The 27,126-nt window shown below is 40.3% G+C and overlaps 1 protein-coding gene across 1 annotated transcript in view; it reads left to right on the forward strand.

Moving 5' to 3' along the window:
- MYO5A (myosin VA) overlaps positions 1 to 27,126 on the forward strand; it is a 197,687-nt gene that overhangs the window by 68,147 nt on the left and 102,414 nt on the right. Inside the window, exons 3-6 of the mRNA XM_081108912.1 lie at positions 4,078 to 4,249; positions 7,002 to 7,146; positions 20,948 to 21,104; positions 26,253 to 26,396. Of these exons, the coding sequence (XP_080965038.1) occupies positions 4,078 to 4,249; positions 7,002 to 7,146; positions 20,948 to 21,104; positions 26,253 to 26,396 (618 nt within the window). The remainder of the gene's footprint in view (positions 1 to 4,077; positions 4,250 to 7,001; positions 7,147 to 20,947; positions 21,105 to 26,252; positions 26,397 to 27,126) is intronic.

The following is a 27,126-nucleotide window of genomic DNA, read 5'->3' on the forward strand; positions in this document are numbered from 1 at the left end:
CCCAGGCCTGATGCCTCGGCCAGAGGAGTTGACCCTCATCACCCTCCGATCACCAATCACCGGATCGGCCCCTTGACCAGGCCTGAGGCCTCCGGCAGAGGTGTCAGGCCTGGGCAGGGGGACCCCCAGCTCCCCGCAGTTGCAGGCTCCGCCCCTGCCCAGGCCTAACGCCTCTGGCCTAGGCGTCCGGCCCAGGCAGCGGGGACCTGCAGTGGCAGCGGGGGGCGCCGCGATCGTGGGCTTCGCTTTAGGCCCAGGCAAGGGACCCCTAGCTCCTGGGACTTCCAGCTTCAACTGTGCCCAGCTCCCATCGCTGGCTCCACCCCTACTTCCTGCTATCACTGGCCAGAGTGGCAAAGGCGCCTGATTCTCCGATCATGGCTGGGGCCGCCTTTGCCCTGCCCCCCAGCTCTTTGCTCCCCCCTGGGTTTCAGATCACTGTCAGTGGCAGGGGGCTTCTTCCTGCTTTCCCTTTCACCTCCCTGCATTGTGCCTACATATGCAAATTAGCCGCCATCTTGTTGGCAGTTAACTGCCAATCATAGTTGGCAGTTAATTTGCATATAGCCCTGATTAGCCAATGAAAAGGGTATCGTCGTACGCCAATTACCATTTTTCTCTTTTATTAGTGTAGATTATTATTATTACCACTTTATGGATGAAGAGACTGATGCTCAGATAGTTTAAGACTTGCTCATGGTTATATAGGTATTAAGGTATGAAGCTGGGATTTAAAGCAAGGAAATTTGCCTTTATGGTCTGTGCTCATAACCACTCTGCTATACTGTAAAGACAGTGAGTACTTTAGGATCCCAGTAGAGGGACATTTCATTATGGATTGCTTTGTCAGGGAAGGCTTTAAGAAGGAAGGAAGGATTTTGACTGGGTCTTAGAAGGGTAGATAGATTTGGATTGACAAAGAGAAAGGAGGTAGACCCTGTGAGAATTGGAATGCATTTTGGAGATTGTTATTATAATAACTTGAGTGGAGCATAGATTTAGAAAGGCTGGTTTTCTAGCTCAAGGCTTGAATATTAAGGTACTGGCTATATTCCATGTTAAGAGGTGGCAGAAGGTAAGAGAAATAGATATACTTATGAATAGTACAACATATAATGTAATAAGTATAACAAGAAACAAAAGTAGAACAGAGCGAGGATGGTCAGGGGGCTGGGGAAGGTAAGGGGTCAGGGAGGCATTCTCTGAAGAATCAGTAGACAAAGGCAGTGCATTTCAGAGATCCAGAAAAGCCAGGCAAAGGCAGGGAGGCATGCATAGTAATGAGTGTTTGGGGAGCTACCCAAGTTCCATGTTGTTGGGATGTAAATGAGGGTACAGGACCAGAAAGGGGATAGGGATGTAAAGTGAGATTACAGGATCAGCAAGATCACAGAAGGCCTGGGGTTCATGCTAAAAATCTTGGGCTTCAACTAGTATGCTATGATGAGTGACTGTAATATTTATAAACAGAGGAAGGGGTGCCAGGTTGTGTTTTAGAAAGGACTCATTGGTGGCAGCATGCAGGATAAATTTCAGGAGAGCAACACATAGGTAAGGAGATTAGTTGGGAAGATGGTAGGGAAGAATTAGGTGAGATTAGGAGAACCTTTAATGCCAAACTAAGGAATTAATTTATTCAGCATTTATTGATCATCTATTATGTGCTAGGTACACATTAGGCACTTTGGGCTATATTTTCTTATGTTAATTCTTATAGCAATCCTGTGGGTCAGTAGGTGGTATTATGACTATTTTCCAGATAAGGAAGCCAGGGATCAGAGACATTAAGTAGTTCTGCCTGAGATTACACCGCTGGAAGTGGCTTTTGTGTATTGCAGGGGCCAATGCAAGGGCCAGTCAGCTTTGGGGAAGGACATTTTCTATAATAATAAAAGCGTAATATGCTAATTAGACTGGATGACCTTCCGGACAAAGCCGGGGCTGCGAGGGAAGCCCAGCTTCCAGGTACCTGCTGGTGGCTGGAGGGAAGCCCGGGTCCCAGGTGCCAGAGGGAAGCCGGTGCCGGCAGCCGGGGGAAGGAAGGCCTACTCTTGCACAAATTTCGTGCATCGGGCCTCTAGTACCCTAATAACAGGCAGAGAGAGGTAGAGTGGCAGGCTGTAAAATTTCCTCCCCATTTAGCATAATTTCAAACAGATTTGAATATATGACCTCTGTATACCTCATCAGTATTAAGTGACTTTTTACAAAACCAGCTTGTCCTTCCCTACAATTAAATTGCATTTTTCCCCCTATTCACTTGTCATGTTATTTGCCTTTAATACATAGTTGAGTTACAGTTTCCATACTTGGCTTTGCCATAAAGTCATATTCTGTTGACTTAAAGTGAGTAAATACTTCTTAACTTTGAGGCCAAGTACCTCATTAAAAATCAAATGAAAGCTATGGACTGTCTTTCAAATAAGTACATCTAATCTAATAATAGACAAACATGATAATTGACCATACCTCTGCTATGCTTACCATTGGCTAATCAGCAGGATATGCAAATTAACCCAACCAAGATGGCGGCCGGCAGCCACACAGCTGACGCGAGCAGGAGGCTTGGTTGCTCCAGTGATGGAGGAAGCCAAGCTTCTTCCCTGCTGCGGCCAGGCTCTGAGTTCCACTCTAAGCAACAAAGTTGCAATTATAGAAGCTAAACAAACCCCAGATACCTGCTTTCAGCAGGCCGTGGCCTCGGAACTGGAGCAGCAACAAAGTTTCAATTATAGAAGGTAAATAAATCCCAGAATAAAAGAAAAAAGAAAAAAAGGAGAGGCTGGGAGCTTCAGTCACCGGCTTGGCCAACCTGAGAACACCCATCAGCCCCTCATCCAGACTGGCCAAGCACCCCAGTGGGGACCCCCACCCTAAAGGGGGTGCGGGCAGCCTGAAAATAGCCATCAGCCCCTCACCCAGGCTCGCCAGGCACCCAAGCGGGACCCCCACCCTGATCCGGGACACCCTTCAGGGCAAACAAGCTGGCCCCCACCTGTGCACCAGGCCTCTATCCTATATAGTAAAAGGGTAATATGCAAACTGACTCTAACAGCAGAACAACTGGGAATGACTGGTCACTATGACACACACTGACCACCATGGGGCAGACGCTCAATGCAGGAGCTGCCCTCTGGTGGTCAGTGAGCTCCCACATGGAGGAGCTCTGCTCAGCCAGAAGCCAGGCTGACGGCTGCCAGTACAGCGGTGGTGGTGGGAGCCTCTCCTGCCTCCTCAGCAGCGTTAAGGATGTCCGACTGCAGCTTAGGTCTGCTCCCCGCTGGCAAGTAGACATCCCCCAAGGGCTGCCGGGCTGCCAGAGGGATGTCTGACTGCCAGCTTAGGCCCAATCCCCTGAGGAGCAGGCCTAAGCCAGCAGGTGGTCATCCCCCGAGGGGTCCCAGACTGTGAGAGGGCACAGGCCGGGCTGAGGGACCCCCCCCACCCCCCCGAGTGCACAAATTTTTGTGCACTGGGCCTCTAGTATATGATATAGCTGATTTCAGGGGATTCTTTGACCCCTCGGGGTTCAGTATTCCGAAGTATTTACTACACACCAGGCATTGCCTCATTTAATTTTTACCACACCCCTGTAAGCAGTTTCTATTATGCCCTATTTACAAATGAAGGATTCGGTTAAATAATACACCCATGACCACAAAAGAATTAAGTACCAGTTTTAGAATTTGAACCCAGGTCAATCTCACTCTACTGCCAAACTCTTAACCACTGTGTTATACTGCCTTTTACATCATAGATGAAGATAGGAAAAAAAACACACAAAAACATCTTAAATAAAGATTAAAAACTTATGCTCCAGTAACTGGGTAAACATGTCTAGGTTCAAACTATATAAGCAAAAATTGTTAATACATATATACATCTAGTGAAAAAAGAAGACTCTCCTTATTTATTTATTTGCCATTTGCAATAGTTTCTTATTTTGGAAGGTGCTAGGAAAACAATGAATTTAATAGCTGAGAAGCAAATGGGAATAGGAAATAAGCAAAATGTAACCGGCCTGTTTCACGTTTACTGCCGTGATTTATCCAGATGTTGTATCTTGTGCATTTTCAGGATTTGGAATATCGTCTGGATCCAAAGACCAAGGAACTGCCTCACTTAAGAAACCCTGACATTCTTGTGGGTGAAAATGACCTCACAGCCCTCAGCTATCTTCATGAGCCTGCTGTGCTCCACAATCTCAGAGTCCGCTTTATTGATTCCAAACTTATTTATACATATTGTGGTAAGTGTACCTTGCTGTCCGAGTGGACTGTAAACTCTTTCCTCTGATGGCCTTGGCCATGGAAATATGTCGATGGGGAAGGAAGACTGTGATTGGCTTTTCTCTTAGAGACAATTTCACTTCAGAATTATCAAAAAGATTTACCAATGCTTCTTAGCTAGGTGTACTTTATGCAGAATAAGCTATTTTGTAAACTTACATAATTTTTGTCAAAATACAAAGAACTGGGTCCCTCTTTTAGATCCTCCCACCCCCACAGAATTTAGATGCCAACTTTAATGCCAATTTGCCAGTTATTTTCATCTCTTTTAACAACATGAAGAATAAATGTCCAAAGACTTATCTTTGGGGTTGGTTCAAGAAGTTTAGTGTCTTTCTCAATTACTTAGAAATGCAGGACTGACTTGATTTGTAATTCCTATTCATGTTTGATCTGCTTGCCTAGGCCCCTGCTCCTTATAGTATTAGCTGCCAGGGACCTAGCTCAGAGTTCTTTTTATGTCTCTTAGAAATTAAGCATGTTCATGTATGTACATTTTGGTTTCTTTCCCTCTTTCCTTCTTTTTTCTCTATTTTCTTTTTGTTTTGTTTTGTTAATCCTCACCCAGGAATATTTTTCCATTGATTTATTTAGAGAAAGTGGAAGGGAGGGGGAGAGACACAGAGAGAGAAACATCGATGTGAGAGAGAAACATCGATGTGAGAGAGAAACATTGATGTGAGAGAGACACATCAATTGGCTGTCTCCTACACATGCCCTGACCACGGCCAGGGTTGGGGCCTGCAACCAAGGTATATGCCCTTGATTGTAATTGAACCTGGGACCCTTCAGTCCATGTGCCGATGCTCTATCCACTAAGTCAAACCAGCTGGGGCTCTATTTTCTTCCTAGCCTTTGTTTTCTCTCTCATCCTTGCCTCTTTTTTCTTGACTTCTTATCTTTCTTTCACTAATCATTCTCCTCTGAGACTCAGATCCAAGATTTCCATTAGTTTCCTTCTGTTTGCTTGGGATACCCAACTCAGTGATGACCATTTCTTCATTACTGTTCTGTTTGGGACAGGAACAGATACCTTTTCTTTTTAAAATAGTTTATATCTTTTTTAAAAATTAATTAAATCTTTATTGTTCAGATTATTACATTTGTTCCTCTTTTTTCCCCCCATAACTCCCCTCCTCCCAGTTCCCGCCCCACCTTCCGCCCTCACTCCCCACCCACTGTCCTCATCCATAGGTGCATGATTTTTGTCCAGTCTCTTCCCGCATCCCCCTCACCCCTTTCTCCCCCAAGAACAGCCAGTCCACTCCCTTTCTATGCCCCTGATTCTATTATAATCACCATTTCATTCTGTTCATCGGATTATTCACTTGATTTTCAGATTCACTTGTTGATAGATGTGTATTTGTTGTTCATAATTTGTATCTTTACCTTTTTCTTCTTCCTCTTCTTAAAGGATACCTTTCAGCATTTCATATAATCCTGGTTTGGTGGTGATGAACTCCTTTAGCTTTTTCTTATCTGTGAAGCTCTTTATCTGACCTTCAATTCTGAATGATAGCTTTGCTGGATAAAGTAATCTTGGTTGTAGGTTCTTGCTATTCATCACTTTGAATATTTCTTGCCACTCCCTTCTGGCCTGCAAAGTTTCTATTGAGAAATCAGCTGACAGTCGTATGGGTACTCCCTTGTAGGTAACTGACTTTTTATATCCTTGATATTAACTCCCTTTCTTCCTTGTGTATTAACTGAATATTTCTTTTTAAAAATTTTTCTTTTACTTTAATTTTTTTTTTTGCACATATGTTACCTTCTTGGAAGACTTCCCTGCCCTACCCTCCCAACTAAGTCATAAACTCCTGGTCCCCTGTTTAGTATCTATCTTCCTTTTCTGTTTAAATTTTCTCTTTTTCCTTACTACTATCTAATCTACGATATATATTTTTTTCTTATTTATCTTGTGAATTGTTTGAATTACCCTCCAGAATATAAGGTCCATGAGGGTAAAGATTTCTTTCTTTTTTTGTTTACTGTTGTAAGTCTAGAACTTAGACTTGAAACATAGTTGGAGCAGAAAAAATATTTGTTGAATTGAATGACTTAAGTTAATATACACCTACTGTAAAAGTTAAGGAAATACACAAAAAGAAAAGCATTACATGTAACTTATCACTGAAAAATAACTATCTTTTGATTTATGTGTGTATATGTGAGAGTATAAATAGTTATAAAATTGGAGTTAGTCTCTAGTGGTGTGTCATGTTTTCCTATGACTTAATATTCTTTAAAAATATGATTATGTTTGTAGCACAAAAATGTGTCATATGGCTGTAACAAAATTATTTAATCACTCTATTATATATTTTGTTTGTTTTCCCTTTTCACTGTTATGAATAACATTTTGATAAACATCTTTATTTAAAGAAAAACACCCTTGCATGAATCTCTGCGTATTTCATTTGAAGTGGAATTTTTGGTTTAAATATTATAAAAATATTTAAAGTTATTTTAACATTGTCCCAATTGTCATTATTTTAAATAACTTAGTTCAGTGTTTAATTGGTATTGTATTTAGGACTAGGTATAATGGGTTTGGAGACAAAGGCTATGGCATTTTTTGATCCTTACCAATTTGTTTGTTCAATATTGACTGAAATGGAAATTTGTGTTAGCTGTGATTCTCAGGTAACCAAGTTTAGTATGCCCATTAGGATATCATTGATTTCTTCTTTTGCTTTTTCACCCCTTTCCCAGGTATAGTCCTAGTAGCTATAAATCCTTATGAACAGCTGCCTATTTATGGAGAAGATATTATTAATGCATACAGTGGTCAGAACATGGGTGATATGGATCCACATATCTTTGCAGTAGCTGAAGAAGCTTACAAGCAAATGGCCAGGTTGGTGGAAGCTCTATTTATTATTTCATGACTCTTATTAGATGTGATAACTTCTTTATTGCTGAGTCACAGATATTTTAAAATACAGTGAATGGCAGCTTATAAATTATTATTAAATAAACAGCCTTGACTAGCTTATCTTAGATGGCCTGCATTATTTTTAAAATAACCTACACTTGTAAAAGGTATATGATTTTTAAAAACCACCTTTGGAATCTCATTGTGATCCTGTGACTATGCAAGGATAGATGTTACATTTTACAGATGAGTGGATCAAGGACTGGTAGTACTAAATCGCTTGCCCAGTGTCATTCAGTCAAGAACTAAAAACTGGAATAAATCTGCTTATATCTTAGAGAATTAACTATCAAGGAAATTGTGAATTTCAGTGCTAGCATTATGTACTACGACATCAGTGATCCTGAATAGCATCTGAAAAATGTCTTTGGTATTAACCATGGAACCCTAACATTTTAAGAATGGAAAATCGGAGGAAAAAAAGCTACTTTTAAGACTAGATTATACTCTTAATAATATAATGTTATGTAATGCAAAACTGTGGATGCATAGAAGAATAGTTTATATTTATCTCATTTTTCCAGCCCACAGGTAAAAACTTGGCATGTTATAAATATGATACGGGAAACCCTCAAACGTTTTGTGAAGTGGAGAGAAAACTAATACTGCAGAGGTTTTTGTTTTTTCCTTTCCATCCAGAGAGTTATTTATACATAATTGGATCCGCGTGTGACAGATTTTTAGAATTGTTCAATGACAGTCCATAGAAGTCATTATACCCTTCTATTAGTAAAGTATTATTAGTACTTTTCATAGCAGCAAGCAGTTATTAAGTACTCTCTTTGTGCAGTGCACTGTTTATTTGTTTTCTGTTTATGAACTAATTTTATCCTCACAGAACCTTCTGCATTATTAAACAGTAATGAATGTCAAAAGTTTAAGAAAGCCCGGCCGGCGTGACTTAGTAGTTGAGCATTGATTTATGAACTCGGAGGTCACGGTTCAGTTCCCCATCAGGGCATATGTCCAGATTGCGGGCTCCATCCCCAGTGGGGGGCATGCAGGAGGCAGCTGATCAGTGATTTTCTCTCATCATTGATGTTTCTATCTCTCTCTCCCTCTTCCTTCCACTCTGAAATAAATAAAAATATATATATATATATAAAAATAAAAGTTTAAGAAACTTTTTTAAGCTTAAAATTGAGACAAGTCCATCTATTAGTATATTTTTTTCCATAAAGTTAGAAAAGCCCACCAGTATTTGATTTGTATAGTATTGGATCATTGCAGTAGAGTTAGCACTATACAAGTACAACCTGAGAACTAGGCAAAGAGGTAATTGCATGGAGTGCTAGAGCCTAAAAGTAATCTCAGAATTTTTTTGCTGCTCATAGAGAACTATATTACTTCTTTGAACATGCTCTTCCTTAACTATGAAGGCTTGGCTCTTACCATCTTTGCTACTGGTAATTCACAAATAGTATTAGATTTATAGGAATATTTTTTTCTTTTTACCCTTAGATTTATTAACATTCACCCCCTCATTATTCCCCTGTGGCTCAGCCACTCAATGTAATTTATTAACTGCAGGTTTGTTGGTTGGTTTTCTCTTTACTTAGTTTTGTTTTTTACACAATTTTACAATAAGCTTCAATTATGATATTAAGTTTACTTTTTTTAAAAAAAATATTTTATTGATTTTTTTACAGAGAGGAAGGGAGAGGGATAGAGAGTTAGAAACATCGATGAGAGAGAAACATCGACCAGCTGCCTCCTGCACATCTCCTACTGGGGATGTGCCTGCAACCAAGGTACATGCCCTTGACTGGAATCGAACCTGGGACCCTTGAGTCCGCAGGCCGATGCTCTATCCACTGAGCCAAACCGGTTAGTTAGGGCTTAAGTTTACTTTTTATATGAATAAATCTATACCCATAAAATGTGCTATAAGAGCTAAATAGACCGTGTCTGCTTAGATTAGAGTCGGGAATTGATGTTGCAGGATCATTTTTTTTCCCTTACCATCTTTACTAGATGTGAATTTACCATCTTTACTAGATGTGCCATCTTTACTAGATGTGAATTCTGGTGTTTCGCATTACTGGTGCTCCTGAGGCCTCTGGCGTCTTCAGGGAGGCACAGTTCATTGCTTGTTCAATAGACCCTTACTGAGCACCATCCAGGCACTCTTTGGGGGTATGGAGGACACAGCAGTGAACACATTAGACAAAATAGACAAAAATGTCTACCCACATGAAGTGAGGTATGATAAACAATAAAAATAAATAAATAAGATTCAGCTCTAGCTGGTTTGGTCCAGTGGAAAGAGCGTCGGTCTGGGGACTGAAGGGTCCCAGGTTTGATTCCAGTCAAGGGCATGTACTTCAGGTTCAGGCTCAATTCCCAGCCCTGGTTGAGCGTGTGCGAAGGCAACCAATCTATGTGTCTCTCTCACATCAATGTTTCTCTCTCTCCCCCTTCCATTCTCTCTAAAAATCAATGGAAAAATATTCTCAGGTGAGGATTAACAACAACAACAAAAAAGAGGCTGCCCTGGCCTGTGTGGCTCAGTTTGTTGGAGCATCATCCTATACACCAAAGGGTCATAGGGTTCGGTTCCTGGTCAGGGCACATACCCAGGTTGCAGGTTCGATCCCTGGTCAGGGTGTGTGCAAGAGGCAGCCCATCGATTTCACATAAATGTTTTTCACATAGATGTTTCTCTCCTTTCCCCTTCTCTCTCTAAAATTAATAATAAAAACTAATAGAATTGAAAAAATAAATAATATGCACATGTTGTCACATATTAATAAGTGGCATTGTGAAAAAAATAAAGTCAGAAAAGGAGGTAGGGAATGCTGAGTGGGCCAGAGGTGTATGTTCCAGAGGCAGGGAAAGCCTCATTTTCATGCTCTTTTATCTGCCTTTTCTGTTTTCTAAACTTAAAGTTTATACTTACAAAAAGGTTGAAAAATTGTATACTTCTGACACCTATGATCAGTTGCCATGTGGTACCAAGTACCTTACTTACGCAAATGGACTTGAAGGAATGCATGCTACCTGATGATAAGAGTTTTTTGTATGGTATGTAAAGGTGGATTAACTTGCATTAATTAATAGCTGCCCTGTTTAGATGCCTACTAGGTGCCAAGCATGGTGTCAACATATTACCTCTAATCTTCATGACAGCTTGGGAACAGACAGATGAGGAAAGTAACTTGTTTGGGTTATACTAATAGTTTCTGGGGATTGAGATTTGTATCCAGCTCCATGACTCTGAAGCCTTGGCATTTAATTTTCTTATTTTCAGCTAAGTGGTCCTGCTCTAACACATTCCCTCAAGTTAACATTGCATAATTCTATTTCTGCACCTTTTATTCAGATTAGAATAGCCTTTTTCATGCTCCTTTATCTGCCTGATTTCTGTTCATTCTTCACAATTCCACTCAAATTTTACTTTTAGACTACCCCAGTTCCCAGTAAGTGATTCCTCTTCAGAATTCTTTATTATATGAACTTGGAACTTGCTGAGTAGTCTCTACCCCATAGGATTCAGTAGGAATGAAATACAGTAAGTGTAAGAGTTGTAAAAGTTATAAACAAATATAATTAGCTATTTCTTTTATGGCATCTTTATATTAATCTCAGAGGCTCTGTACTGATGGAACAAAAAGTCAGATTATGTGAAAGGACCTGACAGCCATATGACAGGCCTCTGACCAGAAATTACATGACCTCAGCATGTATCTCTAGGAAACGCTTATTTTCACTTTCTGAATAGTCTCCTTGCCTCTCTAAAGCACAGCTTTCACCAGTGCCAGCACACTCTTTTATAGTAAATACTAGAGGCCCGGTCACAAAAATTTGTGCACTCGGGGGGGAGGGGGGATCCCTCAGCCCGGCCTGTGCCCTCTCGCAGTCTGGGACCCCTTGGGAGATAATGCACTGCTAGCGTAGGCCTGCTCCCGGGTGGCAGAGGGCAGGCCCAATCCCCAGGTGCAGCCCCTGGTCGGGCTCAGAGCAGGGCCGATTAGGGAGTTGGGGCGCCGCCCCATCATGCACAGAGCAGGGCAGATTGGGAGGTTGTGATGCCACCCTCAGTCACACTCAGGGTAGGGCCAATTGGGGGGTTGGGGCACTATCCCCGTCACACTCAAGGCAGGGTCGATGGGGAGGTTGCGGCACCACCCCCTGTCACACACAGAGCAGGGCCCATCAGGGGGTTGGGGCACCGCCCTCTATCACCCACAGAGCAGGGCCCATCAGGGGGTTGGGGCGCCGCCACTCTCACACACAAAGCAGGGCCTGTGGGGGGGGCGGGTTGGGGAGCTCCCCCCTATCAGGCACAGAGCAGGGCTGCTCAGGGGGTTGGGGCCCCACCCCCTGTCACACACAGAGCCGCAGGGCGATCAGGGGGTTTGGGCGCTGCCCCCTGTCATGCTGATCCCGGTGCCGGGAGGCATATTACCCTTTTACTATATAGGGTAGAGGCCTGGTGCATGGGTGGGGCTGGCTGGTTTGCCCTGAAGGATTTCCTGGATCAGGGTGGGGGTCCTCACTGGGGTGCCTGGCCAGTCTGGGTGAGGGGCTGAGGGCTGTTTTCAGGCTGGGAGTGACTGAAGTTCCCAACCGCTCCTTTTTTTCTTTTTCTTTTTTTTTATTCTGGGCCAGCTTTACCTTGAGGCTTGGCTCCAGCTACTCTCCTCCGTGGCTGAAAGTAGGTTTCTGGCCTTTGCTTACAATGTTGCGAATCTGCTGGCTGAAGTCCAGCGGTATTTGTTACAATATTTCTTAAACTGCCCGCTCAGAGGCCTGCAGCCGCAGGCGGGGAACGATGGTTTCCTCCAACGATCCTCTGTCACTGAGGCAAGCAAGCCTCATGTTAGTTTCCAGCTGCCTGGCTGCCGGCTGCCATCTTGGCTGACAGTTAATTTGCATATCTCACTGATTAGCCAATGAAAAGGGTAGCGGTCGTACGCCAATTACCATGTTTCTCTTTTATTAGTGTAGATTTACACTTCAAAAGTAATACTTAATATTGTCATTGTGAACTCATTGTCTAGTATAAATCTTTTCTTCTTGGGATTGATTTCAAAAGCAGAAATCAGAGAGACAGCAGAGTTTCTTGATTTTGACAAGTGATAATAATGTAGAAAAACATAGCATTTTCTTATTAAGGAGATAGGGACTAGAGCAGCCGTGGGCAAACTACGGCCCGCGGGCCAAATCCGGCCCGTTTGAAATGAATAAAACTATTGAAAAAAAAGACCGTACCCTTTTATGTAATGATGTTTACTTTGAATTTATATTAGTTCACACAAACACTCCATCCATGCTTTTGTTCCGGCCCTCCGGTCCAGTTTAAGAACCCATTGTGGCCCTCGAGTCAAAAAGTTTGCCCACCCCTGGACTAGAGTATAAAGTGAAGCCACATCTTTTAAGTCACCATAGTAAAAACATAGCTTTGGATGAAAGCAATATATTACATGTTTTCTTTTTTTTTAAATGAGGGATCAAATGAAGGGAGAAATCATTAGATTGATTGCCTTCCAAAAAAGTAAAACTCTAGCCTGGTCGGTGTGGTCCAATGGTTGAGCATCAACCCATGAACCAAGAGGTTTCTGATTTGATTGTTGGTCTGGGCACATGCCCAGATTGCAGGCTTGATCCCCAGGCAGGAGGCAGCCAATTGATGATGTCTCTCTCTTGATGTTTCTATCCCTCTCCCTCTTTCTGTCTCTCTCTAAAAAAAATCAATGTAAACGCATTTTTAAAAAAAGTAAAATTAGGTTTTGTTTCATGGAGCATGTTCACATATAAGCTAAATATTAGACCCAGGTGCTTGTAAACTTTAGCAGGGTAGGTGGCAACACTCAGTGGGTGATTATCAGAAAGTAAATATCACCAAGGGTGGATATATTAAATTGTGTTTTGCATGAGTCAGGTCTGTGGTTGCATTGCTTCATTTCCTCATTAATAACCTGGGTGTGAATTGAAAGTATTTTCATTACATTTACAGAGGACAAGTTTATGGTATTGGAAGATATGAATAGTATTCAATGTGCTCATGATAAACTAGAGAGATTACATTTTTAAAAGGTAAAGTTTAGAAGGAAAAATCTATAAAATAATACACTTGATATAAAACGAAAATTTAATAAATATAAGGAAAGGCTGGAGAGACCAAAGAGATACAGGTATTGGTACTAAATAGATACAGATACTAAACAGACATAGATACTGAGAACCATAGAAGGAAAATAAACTAAAGCACAAAACCTCTCTCTTTCATCAACCCAGAGTGGATATTGTGTTCATGAATAATTTTTTCCTGGGGTTTTGGGTGCCTCCACATAGTTTAATTATCAATTCTTTTTCTCACACAATCTGGTTTATCCAAATCTATACTAATAAAAAGGTAATATGCTAATTAGACCGGACAGACCGGATGTCATTCCGGACGTCCTTCCTGACAAAGCTGGGGCCCAAGCGAAGCCACCTGGGGTCCCGGGTGCCTGCGGCTGGCCCAAGCGAAGCCGCCAGGGGTCCTGGATGCCTGCGGCCAGCCCGGGCGAAGCCGGCCTGAGTCCTGGGTGCCTGTAGCCGGCCGGAAAGAGGGAAGCCCGGGTCCCAGTGCCTGCAGCTGGCCAGAGGGAGGGAAGCTTGCGTCCCGGGTGCTGGGGCCAAGGCAGAGGTGGTTAAGGGTGATCAGGCAGGCAGGCAAGCAGTTAGGGGTGATCAGGCAGGCAGGCAGAGTGGTTAGGGGCGATCAGGCAGGCAGGCAGGCAAGTGGTTAGGAGCCAGCAGTCCCAGATTGTGAGAGGGATGTCCGACTGTCAGTTACCCTTTCATTAGTATAGATTAGGATAAACCAGATTGTGTGAGAAAAAGAACTGATAATTAAACTATGTGGAGGCACCCTAAACAGGCAGTTGGACATACCCTGAGGGTTCCCAAATTGTGAGAGAGTGCAGGCCGGGCTGAGGGACACCCCCCACCCCCCACATGAATTTTGTGCACTGGGCCTCTAGTAACTATATAAGAGTCAATTTAGGCATCACCGCCTCTAGAAAATGTTTTCTGACGTCCCCTTCTTACCTATTCTGGAACTTCTGTGCCCTTCTTCCTAGTATCCTGGATAGACCTCTTTTCTAGCAATTAGTCCACTGTATTTTAACTGTGTACTTTCTACTCTCCTGCAATAAGCTATGACCCTAAAATCTTTTATCTTCATAAAGTGCTTAGCATTTGTGACTGCACAGTACATGTTTGTTGAATGAAAGAATAAATCAATATTTTTAGGTGGAGGCTTTTAGTTCACATAAGAGCCTCTGTACCACCATTGACTGAAACAGGTCAGAAGAGCTCACCTCTACTCCAAGACACCAGCACTCAATCTAATTAGAATCATTGTAGGGGCCCTTGAGAGGCCTGGCTGCGCCTGAAATCATAAATCTTTGGTTTATGCATCCTTAGGACGCTCCAGATTGATCTGTCCTTGATGAGGAGTGGAGAATATCTCTTCTGTAATTTGGTTTTTATCAGGCCCTTGAAGTGATACCTGCTAGGTTCTTATAAAGATAAGAGCACCCAAAGTATTATGAATAGTGACTGATCGGCTAATCAAAGTTTCAAGGAATTATACATTTTTTACATGAATATAACAATCTGAAGGCCATAGCTCAAATGAAAAATAAAAATTTCATCCCTGATGTTTTTGTCTGTTTTCTCCCTATCTTTATCATACTCTTGTTTTTTCCTTCATATGTCTTTAATAGATATTACCCTTCTCCCTTCTGTATCTCTCTGCTTGGCTCTTCACTCTTGTCCTGCTTTTTTTTGACATTTTTTCCTATGGCCAAATAGAACTGAAAAACATTTAAAGACTGTATTATACTTATTTTATAAAGATTTCTCATTCCTGTTCTTAATTTAAAAGCAAGTCAATGGATCATCTTACATTTTTCTCTTTGTAGCCCTTTATTGATTCTGGCCATCTCTAATTCAGGGGTTCTTCAGAAGAGAAGCTTTGCCCATATCATATATAGCCATTCAAGACTCTTGAGTATCTGTAGGCCAGTCCTGTTCTGGTTCCAACAGTTTACCCTGGCTTAGAGTGCAGGCTGTGGCCAACCTAACATTTAAAACATCAACTACAAAGTTAGTTTGACTTTTAGATCATAGCACTTTAGCTTTTAAGAGGTCTTTAGATGCCATTTAATCTTAAAGATGAGAAAACCATGACCCAGAGAGGTCTTGTAATTGCTCAACACCATGAAGCTGGTAAATGTCAGAGTAGGACTGGAATCTGGATTCAGAAAAGTTTATATAATGGAAGAGTGGAGCTTATTTATATATTGGAATGGTCTATGGCAGGGGTCCTCAAACTACAGCCCGCGGGCCACATGCGGCCCGCTGAAAACATTTATCTGGCCCGCGGGGTGTTTTTGCCGCCGCTGCCTGTCCTGCTTAGCAGCCGACTCGTCCTGGGCCCGCACTGCGCATGTGTGGAATATCTGAGGGACACTGAACTGGCCCCCTGTTTAAAAAGTTTGAGGATCTCTGGTCTATGGGGCTTGGGGAAAAAAAGAATTCTCTCTGCCAAAAAGTCAGGAATTATAAAGTAAGAAATAGCCCTGGCCGGTGGTTCTCAGTGGTTAGAGCGTTGGCCTGTGGACCAAAGGGTAGAGAGTTTGATTCCTGGTCAAGGGCACAAACCTGGGTTGTGGCTTAGTGCCCTGGCCACCATCCAGGGCAAGTCTGGGAGGCAACTGGTCAATGTGTCTCTCTAACATCGATGTCTATCTCACTCTCTCCCTTCCTCCTCCCCCCTCACTGCCTCCCTCCCGCTCTTTCTCCCTTCCACTCTTTAAAAATTGATGGAAAAATATCCTCAGGTGAGGGAGAAAGAAAAACAAGAAAGAAAGACAAGGGAGGGAGGGAAGGAAGGAGGAAAGGGAGGGGAGGGGAGGGGAGGGGAGGGAAGGGGGGAGGAAGGGAGGGAGGAGGGGGAAAAAGAAAAGAAAAAAGTCCCTTAAAAACATTTAAAAACTGTTAACATTAATTTTTTAACTGGTGCTAGGGTTGTGTTATTTGTATTTTTCTGATTCTGCCTTTGAGAGTTACTCTGTTTCTGTGCTGATGATGAGGTATTATTGTTCTTCAGAATTCTCTTTGAGTAATACAGATATTACCTTTCATATAAAAAAATAATAGTTCCTTAAAAACATTCAAAAATTGTTGGTTGTATGAATACAGGATTATAAATCATGAAAAAAATGTGTCTGGCACCTGCTTGACATCAGAATGTAGTATATGTATGTATTTGTACAAATCTGATTTGTTTGAACAAACCTTGATCTTAATGCCTTTAATATTTTTCTCCTTCACATTATAGGAAAGGGCTCTCCATATGGATTTTTAGTTTTTTTGATACATTTTGTCATTAAAACATGAAATAAGTAGCTTTAGGATAGCCGTTCTATTAATATATCCTTTTCATCAGACTAGTGGCAGCATCCTCAGCCTGTTTGTTATTAGAATTGCTGGGGAAATTTTGTGAAGTTAGTTAACACAGGGTATAGAGACAACTGATCATGCAAGAATCGGAAGAGGAAATTTTTCTAATATTGTAGAAGGTAATCTGAGGACTGTTGATACTGTTTCTTTTTATTTTATTTAATTTTTTTACTGTTTCTTAATTAATGTATTATAAAAGATAAATTCTGAGGACATTGTAATGACTAAAAGAAAGGACATTGGTACCACAATGAGAACTGTTTTACTAGAGTGATTCAACTTGAAATCAGCCATGAATGAACAGAGGCCATGAGAGTATCCAGTGTAGTCTAGAAATAAAAAGGAAATGAGATGGTGAGTATGACATACAGGAAGTTTCACAAAGACAGGATTAGAAGTTTCACAAAAACGAGATTACATACAAGCTTGTTCTATGAGGACTGGACGTGCCTTAGTGTGTCACCAAGGTCCTCAGTATGGGAGTCAGAGTTTCAGGAACAGCTGCTACATGGCGCAGTGTGTGATGTGAATTGTGTAATCAGGCATGCACTATTCTCCTATTTTATTTTTCAAGGCCTGTGAAATAAGTCAGTGAACCTCATTTTCTCAAAGAAAAAAAGAACCTTTTCCTTAGAAAAGTTCTGAATTTCTACTTTGGAAATTCATTACCAAGTACTGCTGATTCCTACCATTTTGTATCTCTTAAACCATCTGTCTCTCTCAATAATGACCACCACAACCTTTGTTCAGACTTAGACTCTTTACCACCATATTCCACATTGCTGCCAGAGTGATTTTATTAACTGAGTAGTGCTGTTTTCTGTTTAAAGCCCTGCAAAAGCACTTCATGACCTTTAAGTAAACTTTAGATTCTTTAACCTCTCATATAAAGCCTTTATGACCCAGTTCTCACTAACTTCTGCAGCTTTATCTGTCATCAATCCATGTTCCAGCTAAAGTTAGTTATCCACTTTTCCTAACTTCTCATGTATCTGAGCTTTTATTTATGTTACCTCCTTTCCCTTCCTAACTTTCTCATCCTTTACTTGTTTTCTCCTACTCCTCCTTTCTAGACCTTGCTCAGGAATCATCTCCAGGAAGTCTTCCTTGATTGCCTCCTCTTAGTGCTCCATCACATCTATTATAATCTTGAAATAAATAGTAGTTTCTTTTTCCTATTAGACCATCAGCCACTTGAGGATGTAGATCATGGTTTATGTAAGTTATATTTCTAGGATTTAGCAAAATGTTAGTCAAGTAGTAGGTGTTTGATAAATATTTATTGGATAAATAAATCTCTTAAAAGATCAAATGATCACCTTCTGTAGTGGAATAACGGCCTCCATCTTGTGGCGTTATAGGATAGTTCCACTATAAACCTTTGAAGTCATCTTGTCTTTGTAAATTAAGGGTACAATTGATACCACCTTTATGTATTTGCTCAGTTGTGTGTTTTTTTTAAAGTTTTCAACTTTTTTTCCCAGAATTTGGTATGGCAGGCATTGCTTACATGTAGCCACCCAGGCAGATCAATCCTTTGCAGCTGTTCTTATAATCAATATCAGTATCTATAGTCATATTAATCCAGCAGTGAGGCCCCACTGATCCCGCAGCTGGGCAGAGTCTTTGCTTGGCTTCATCATATTCTGGTTATTTTGAACACATATATATAGCCTGGGGAACAATTGGTGGTATAAAGGACATGGTTATTCTTTTTTTTTTTTTTTATTAAATCTTTATTGTTCAGATTATTACATTAGTTACTCTTTTTCCCCACCATAACTCCCCTCCACCCAGTTCCCACCCCACCCTCTGCCCTCACTCCCCACCCACTGTCCTCATCCATAGGTGCACGATTATTGTCCAATCTCTTCCCTCACCCCACACCCCTTCCGCCCCCCCCCCCCAAGAATAGTCCATTCCCTTTCTATGTCCCTGATTCTATTACAATCGCCAGTTCATATTGTTCATCAGATTATTTATTCCCTTGATTTTTAGATTCACTTGTTTTTTGTTTTTTTGTTTTTTTGTGTGTTTTTTTAATTTATTGCTTAAAGTATTACAAAGGGTATTACATATGTGTCCATTTTATCCCCCCGCCCTAGACAGTCCCCTAGCCTCCCCTATCCCCCAATGTCTTATGTCCACTGGTTATGCTTATATGCATGCATACAAGTCCTTTAGTTGATCTCTTACCCCCCTACCTCCTGCCCCCCAACCCTCCCCGGCCTTCCCGCTGCAGTTTGACAATCTGTTTGAGGCAGCTCTGCCTCTGTATCTATTATTGTTCAAAAGTTTATAATGGTCTCTATTATCCATGAATGAGTGAGATCATGTGGTATTTTTCCTTCATTGACTGGCTTATTTCACTTAGCATAATGCTCTCCAGTTCCATCCATGACGTTGCAAATGGTAAGAGTTCCTTCCTTTTTAGAGCAGCATAGTATTCCATCGTGTAGATGTACCACAGTTTTCTAATCCATTCATCTACTGATGGGCACTTAGGCTGTTTCCAGATCTTAGCTATGGTGAATTGTGCTGCTATGAACATAGGGGTGCATATATCCTTTCTGATTGGTGTTTCTGGTTTCTTGGGATATATTCCTAGAAGTGGGATCACAGGGTCAAATGGGAGTTCCATTTTCAGTTTTTTAAGGAAACTCCATACTGTCTTCCATAGTGGCTGCACCAGTCTGCATTCCCACCAGCAGTGCAAGAGTGTTCCTTTTTATTCTTAATGAAATATGATGACAGAAGAACAAAAAGGTTGCTTTTAGGAAGAGCTCCATGAAATATATATCCCACTTGTATTTTTGGTGGACATGATAAAAGTTTTAGCCACATCTATCAATCTTTCACAATTCCCAGATGCAAAAGAAAAGACATCATAATTTTCTACAAAAACCTGTTTTGTAGGCAGCTATCAAAGTCAGTCTAACTTTTTCCTCTGCTTCAGTGGCTTCCTAATGGTGAAAAAATGTAATGGGGGAGTATTGTATGAGAGTCATAGATTTCTGTAGAGGAGAAAGTTTTCTGTATTACTGACTAAGCATGTATTGTTGCTTAGCTCCACTTGTTTTCTAGCTGGAAAATTATTAATATCTACATTCGTTTATTTTCATTAATACCCACCAAAAGTCCTTGGGGGGAAAAAAAGCTGCAAGAGATCAGTGCAGATTATGGGATCTATAAGTGTAGTTAAGCTAGGGGACACTTAACTTTCTGAACCCCAGTTCTCTCAGCTGTCACATGACACCCAGAATGGGCATGAAATTGCATGAAGACACTGTGTACAATTCCTGGCACATAGCAGGTACTCAAAAATGTTACTTAGGATAAGATTGAATATGACTCAGGCTGGTTCTAGGCACCTCTGTTTGCTCATCCCATTTATTTTCTCCTTGCTCAGTTATTTTGATGAATTAAAGCTGACTGCTGGTTTTGTCTCAGGAAGTGGGAGTTTACTGCTTCTATCCTAGTTGAAATCATAGACAAAAGTAGAAAGATTGATTTCTAGGCTTGGTTGTTCATTGAAGTTCAATTTACTTATAGACAATACAGATTTATTGAGCATTTATGATGTGTCAGGCTCTGGATTAGATGCTGGATATTAAAGATAAAGATGACATAGGTCCTTATCCTCAAAGAAACAATAGTCTTATGAGCAAGTTCATCACTTAGAGTTTTTGAGTCGTTTTGTGAATGAAGTAAAGAAATAATAATGATAGTCTTTGAGTTCTGACCTATCTAAACAAATCAGCCAACGAATGAAGCATTTCTTCGCTGATAGTGAGGATATTTTAGTAGAGATTGGAGCTTGTGGGAGACACTACTTTGTGAACTATTAGCTAGTAAATAATTTATAATTTTAATTAAATAGGATTTTTTTTCTAAATTCCTTTGCTATGGCTCCTTTCTTTTTTGAGGTGGTAGACAGTAGTACTGTAATGTATCAAAATAATTTTCTAGAAATAAAATAATGTTTGAGATATGTATACACAAAAAATTCAGACCCTTGATTTCAGATTTATCCTTAGATGTGATGCTCTCTAATTTAAAGCTTGATATCTTCTCCCTCTTTGTTCCTTGGTAGTTTATTAAGTAGTTATTTTTATTAGGAAATATCATTCTTAAGTTCTTTCCCACGTTGTTGCATGTATGAACCCGCAGAAACTCACCATGGCTCATTGATGGGAACACAGAGGAAATGTTAATTACATTCAGAAGTGGGTAGCCCTGTCAGTTACTCTTCTTTGTTTTACAGAGATGAACGAAATCAGTCCATCATTGTAAGTGGAGAGTCTGGGGCAGGAAAAACAGTCTCAGCTAAGTATGCCATGCGATACTTTGCCACTGTAAGTGGTTCTGCCAGTGAAGCCAATGTTGAGGAAAAGGTCTTGGCCTCCAACCCCATCATGGAGGTAAGACAGCAGGCTTGCCTTCTTACTATATTCTCTTGTTAAGAAGATACAGCACGTGAGAAAGTCGGGGATCTCCTACCCACTAAAAGTAGGAAAATACTTTTTCACATGTTAGTGAGAGATCTAGAAACAGTAAATATTCAAGAAGGTAGATGTTTTGAGTATAGTGCCACTGTAGAGGAATTTACTTTATTTCATAATCCTGCATTTTTAACCCAGCATTGAATTGTTGCCTCTAAAGAGCTGGCAATGCTACTTCATTTCCTTAAGTTTCTTACTCATAGTTAATTGACTCAAATCTATTGCTCCTCGTTCTAGAAGTATAAGTTATTAATTTCCCCTCAACCCCGAGTTCTTATTTAAGCTCCTTCCAAAATATAAGATTCACTATGTTCGAGCATGAATGAGTTTCATTATTCCTTTGTCCACATTTCATTTTATGTACTTAGCCCAACCAGTTTAGCTATAAAATTTGAATTTTTTCCAGATTTGAACTATAAACTTAAATTATGATCTTGTAAACATTTTCCTTCTTGTTTCTGTCAGTCATATCACATAATTTTAGGTTAGAAAAAGAAATTCAATAACTATAAATTCTTGAGAAAGGAAGAACTATGAAAGGCTGTCCTTTTAAAAGTGGAATATGTATATCAAGTAGAAATGCTTGTGCCAAAGAAAATGGACCTATTTGTGTGAGAATTTTAGTATTTGTAAGTAAAGAATTATTTGTCTAATATGATTCTAGGAAAGTTACATTTTTGTTAAGTACTCCCATTAAATGGAGAAAAATAAGTTTTATTAAATGGAGAGAAATTAGTTTGTAGAAACAGATCTTTTTTATTAAAATTCAAATCAGCATATTTTATTCCTGTTTTTTCCTTTGTCAAGCCTTATTTGCCACCCAAACACAGATGGAGTGTAGAACTGGCCTGGTGCACTCGTGGTACAAGTGGTTTTTGCAATAATCAGTCCAGAGGTAATTGTGCCTGGTTTGCAGTGCTGTGTGTGACACTTCAGAACAGATGCTGTGACCCATTGCCTCCTAGGGCCGCAGGACTTCTCTTCTGGGGGAAGTGAAGAGGCCTCCTGGGCTGGGTGCACTGTGGAAAGAGAACTGGAAAAGTTTTCTGAAATAGCATGGACTGGAGGAAACAGAAGTTTGTTCCAGAAGATTTTAAGCAACTATTAAGATTTTGAAGAATTGAAGCTACAGTAGTGGGTGCTACTAGTATTAATATTGGGGCATTTCAGTCTGTAGAGCCAGCTTGGGGATTTGGTTCAGGAAACAACAGGGCTTTACTTCTTACCATTATTTTGACTGTTTTTGGTCATGACAATGAATTCTTAGTATATGACAATAGTTTAGGTCATTCTTAGTCCTTAATGTTAGAATATGCCAAAGTCTTCATTGTGATGGTATCAGGAAATTCCATCTTTCCTAGGCCTGGACCAGATAGTAATGTAAGTCTGGAATGAACCTGCTAAAATATGTCAAATTGAATGAAATAGTTTATGACCTTGCTATATTCTCTTTCCAAAAATAGCTACATTGGTTTTTCTGCAACACAGACTTTAGTTGTGTTAGTGGAGTGATATTAAAAATTTGGAATAGCCATAGAGGCTAATTTTTAATATGCTGACATAAGGAATTTGCCCTCTTTGCTAGGATGAGCAAAAAAAAAAAAAAAAAAAGATAAAGCCATCAGTTAAGCTTAGCTACTTCCATCTTTATTATTGTTTAGTTTTTCTATAAGAACTTGGAGAAAGAAAATCAGTAAAGAGATAACTAATTTTAAAAATCTATGGAGGCATCCCAATTTGAAAGATTAAAATGGAATATGGGGCTTACGAATGGGGACAACGAGTTTACAGTATAAGAAAAAACAACATAAGTACAATATTGAATATGTGGCCCATAAAATTTGTAGCTTTAAACCTGCCTTCAGACTATGTTGTTGTATCAGAGCCCTTTACTGTGATTTCAAGAAAGGCGAGTCCGGATTGCCAGTGATCTGCTGAAATGCCTCCTTGGATAATGAGCATTCTTTATGGTTAACATCACAGCCCAGTGGCTAATAGGATTTGCACATTATCCTTCAAAAAGCAAGCTCCTCATCCTCAGCATGGGCTCCTTTTGCAAAATACAAATGATGTACAAAGAAGTGATTCTTTTTGCTCTACTTTATCACATTTTCATTTTCTCCCTTTCTCCTGGAAATTTTTGCCCTGATGGGGACATAGAAGATCTTTGGGGCACTTTGGGTCTTTCTTAATTGTTCTTTTTCATCTTTAGTAACTGTAGTTGAAGAGCTTCATCTCCATTTAGTAAAGAAGAAGGATAAATCACTGAACATTTTACTGAAGTCAATAGTAAAATCAAGATCACAAATTATCTCCTTTCCTGTAGCAATTTCTTGCTGAATGAAATGAAAATAGCATTAAGGGAGGCTGTTGTAAATACTTATAAGGCAGAGGAAACAGAGAGAATGGACAAAAGGTACTGTTTATATATAGAACCATCTTTCCATATCAGGTTCAAGCCTTAGAATCATGTCTTTATTTTAAAAGAACCTGGAGCTCATCTATCCTAGGCAGTTTATACTTGGGGACACTAAAGCTCCTCAAAGGATTAAATCGGGAACGTCCAGCCCATTGGCCGTATAAGACCCACAAAATCATTTGGTCTGGCCCTGCCAAGGCATTAGGGGTGAGTTAATTAAATCTTTGACCAAATAGAGCAGGCTAATTTTTAAGTGGATAATTTTGTATGACCCTTGAGTGATGTTATAAATAGCCAAATGGCACTTGGCAGAAAAAAGGTTCCCCACCCCTGGATTAAATGATGGCAAGTTGGTAGTAGGGCCTGGTCTGATAGCCACATCTTTAGACTTCTGTTTCATTGGCTTCTTTTACCATTTTTTGCTCTATGTATAAATACCTTTTACTCAAAGGCAAAGGGGTATATTTTAACCCTTGCCTACCCACTGTCTTTTCTCACTGAGTAGAGAGGAGAGAGAATGCCATATGGCGGGTGAGATAAGGAAGGGAGGGAGGAGAAGCTGTGGCTCACCTTTCCCTAACTTGCTTAGATGCTAAGCAGGAAAGTACTTAGGACAGTGCCTGGTAAGCACTCGGTAACTACTACTGCTGCAACCCTCCACTTGCTCTTTCACAGAATATATGATGTTGAAAGAAAATTCTGCATTTACCATTAATTTCCTTTTCTAAACAAAATAAAAATAATGGGAATATATGGAGACTGTTTGCTGTGCTTTTTATAATATCAAGAAGGGGAGCCCTGGCTGGGTGGGGTGGCTCAGTTGCTTGGAGCATCGTCATATACACCAAAAGGGTGTGGGTTCAATTCCGGTTTAGGGCACCTACCTAGGTTGTGGGTTTTTCCCCGGTTGGGGCATGTATAGGAGGCAACCAATCCATGTTCTCATTCATTCTCATTCTTATTCTCTCTCTCTCTCTCTCTCTCTCTCTCTCTCTCTCTCTCTCTCTCTCTCTCCCTCTCCCTCTCCCTCCCTCCCCCCCCCCCCCACTTCCTTCCTCTCTAAGATCAATAAAAAAGCGTATCCTCTGGTGAGGATTTTAGAAAAAGAAAAAAGAAGGGGAATATTTGATTAAATATCTTTATTGTTAAATTATGTCATGCTGTTATTTTTGCTGGGAAGATATCTTTCAGTCAGTCTTTCCATTAAAAATATTAATTGAAATACAGCAGTATTCTCATTGCCAAAACAAAATAGAGCAGTGCCTGCCCTGTATATTAGAGAGCAAAAATATATTTTCTTTGATGGAGCAGATAGTCTAGTATGTTGACTTTTGTGGCTATGCTACTTTTTTCATCACATATTTGCATTGCCCCCTCCCCCCCTTTTTAACACTTCAGAGCATTTTCACATCTTTCTTACTGCTATGGTTTCAGTATACTAATCTTGATAGTCACAGACTTTGCACAAGTAAAATAATCTTATGAAAGTATCATATTGAAGATTTAATACATGCATTTTATGAACACTTGATTTTCTAACTGTTCCATGTATTTTGTTTTGCCGAAAGGAAAATGTTAGAAGCATGTTATCTTAATTTTTAAGATTATATATTAAAAATTTAGAGGGTTATATTCTCTGCATTCTGTAGCAGATGTTTTGCAAGTTATATAATACTACCAAAATCCAAAGCCCAATTTTACTGTCCCTGGTTTCTGAAAATGGTTTTGAGTGGAGTGAGTAATTACCGATTCTCCAACTGGACCTTTGTTGTCACAGGATGAGCTGACGGGAACTTCTGCTAAAGTGATCCTGAACACCAGAGCCACATTTTCAGGAGAATGTTAATTTTGCTTAGCCAGCTTATTTAAGTAAAACAGACTAAGATTTTTAAGAAACCAAAACCCTGATGTTTAACTAAGAGGGTTTGTGCCTTGGCAGCTCCCAGTGACATCCATTCTGTTTCTTTGCTGCCATGAATGAACGTGTTCAGATACACACATGGTGTATGAAGACCTCCCAGCTGTGGTTCAGGTTTACTGTTTATGAAAATAATTTGTGTGAGAATAATAAGGCAGATGCAAACTATTAGCATATATCTGTGTGGTTGTGCAGTGAGCAAAACATACACTTGTGCCCACAGAGGCAATATTTGTTCTGGTCTTAAAAGAATCAGTTTTAGCCCTGACTGGTTTGGCTCAGTGGATGGAGCCTCAGCCTGAGGATTCAAGGGTCCCAGGTTCAATTCCGGTCAAGGGCATGTACCTTGGTTGCGGGCACATCCCCAGTGGGGAGTGTGCAGGAGGCAGCTGATCAAGGTTTCTCTCTCATCGATGTTTCTAACTCTCTATCCCTCTCTCTTTCTCTCTGTGAAAAATCAATAAAATATATTTTTTAAAAAAAATCAGTTTTAAAGGATCGTGTTCTACTCTGTCCTTTCATTGAACCAACTCTGTAAATGCCGTGTCGTGAATTGCACTTCTAAAAGATGGTTGGACTTTGGGTGGTGGGCACACAGTGCAATATACAGATCTTGTATTACAGAAATGTACGCTTGAAACCTATATGATCCTATTAACCAATCTCACCTGAGTAAGTTTATTTTAAAAAATAATAAAATCTTATCCTCTCCTCCCTCCTTGTTTCTTAGTCAATTGGAAATGCTAAGACAACCAGGAATGATAATAGCAGCCGTTTTGGGAAGTATATTGAGATTGGTTTTGATAAGAGATATCGAATCATTGGTGCCAATATGAGAACTTACCTTTTAGAGAAATCCCGAGTGGTGTTCCAGGTAAGTTGGGCATGTACACATATACGTGTGTTAGGTTGCCATAGAATTCCAAAGCTCATGCTTGCTGGTTTGCATTTTATTTCCACATATTTGTGAGTGTATTGTGACAATATTAGCACAAACCACATTTGGACTGAAACATGAAAATGATGCTTGCTGGAGGTGGGGGAATACCCATCAGATGCAAGCATATTGAACTCGCAGCCGGCAGGCCGCATGCTTCATTTATTTAAAGGAGGCATGCGGCCTGCCAGCCGCGAGTTTGACATGCTTGCATCAGAGTAATGGTCTTTTTGGGCTGGGCACTGGTTTAGGTTTAATAGTTTTGGCTTTTTCCAGCAGATGCTTCTAGGATAAGCTTAGTTAAGAAGAGGTGCTATTATTTCAGTCTTGTCTCTCATAATTTCAATTGATAGGGAAAACATTGGTTTATGTGTTTGATGAGTTATAGTTTGAACTCAATTTAAGAAAAAAAATTATTACTGTTTTCTTTCCTTCTTCTTCCTCCTCTCTTAGAATATGATATTATTTAGATAGAATAATGAGGGTTTAAAAAATCTTCACAACTCATTTGTGAACTACTGTCAACACACTCAAGTTTATATGTCTCTGCAGGAAATCCTTCACAAATCTGCTCCTGGTCCTTTTTTTATCTGTAAGTGGGAAATAGTATAGATTACAACATGGGCAGGCGTGCGTCGATATATTTACAAGCATGTGAAGGAAATAT

Source organism: Myotis nattereri, assembly GCF_964212035.1.
Source record: "Myotis nattereri genome assembly, chromosome: 1".
In the NCBI taxonomy this organism is placed as follows: Eukaryota; Metazoa; Chordata; class Mammalia; order Chiroptera; family Vespertilionidae; genus Myotis; species Myotis nattereri.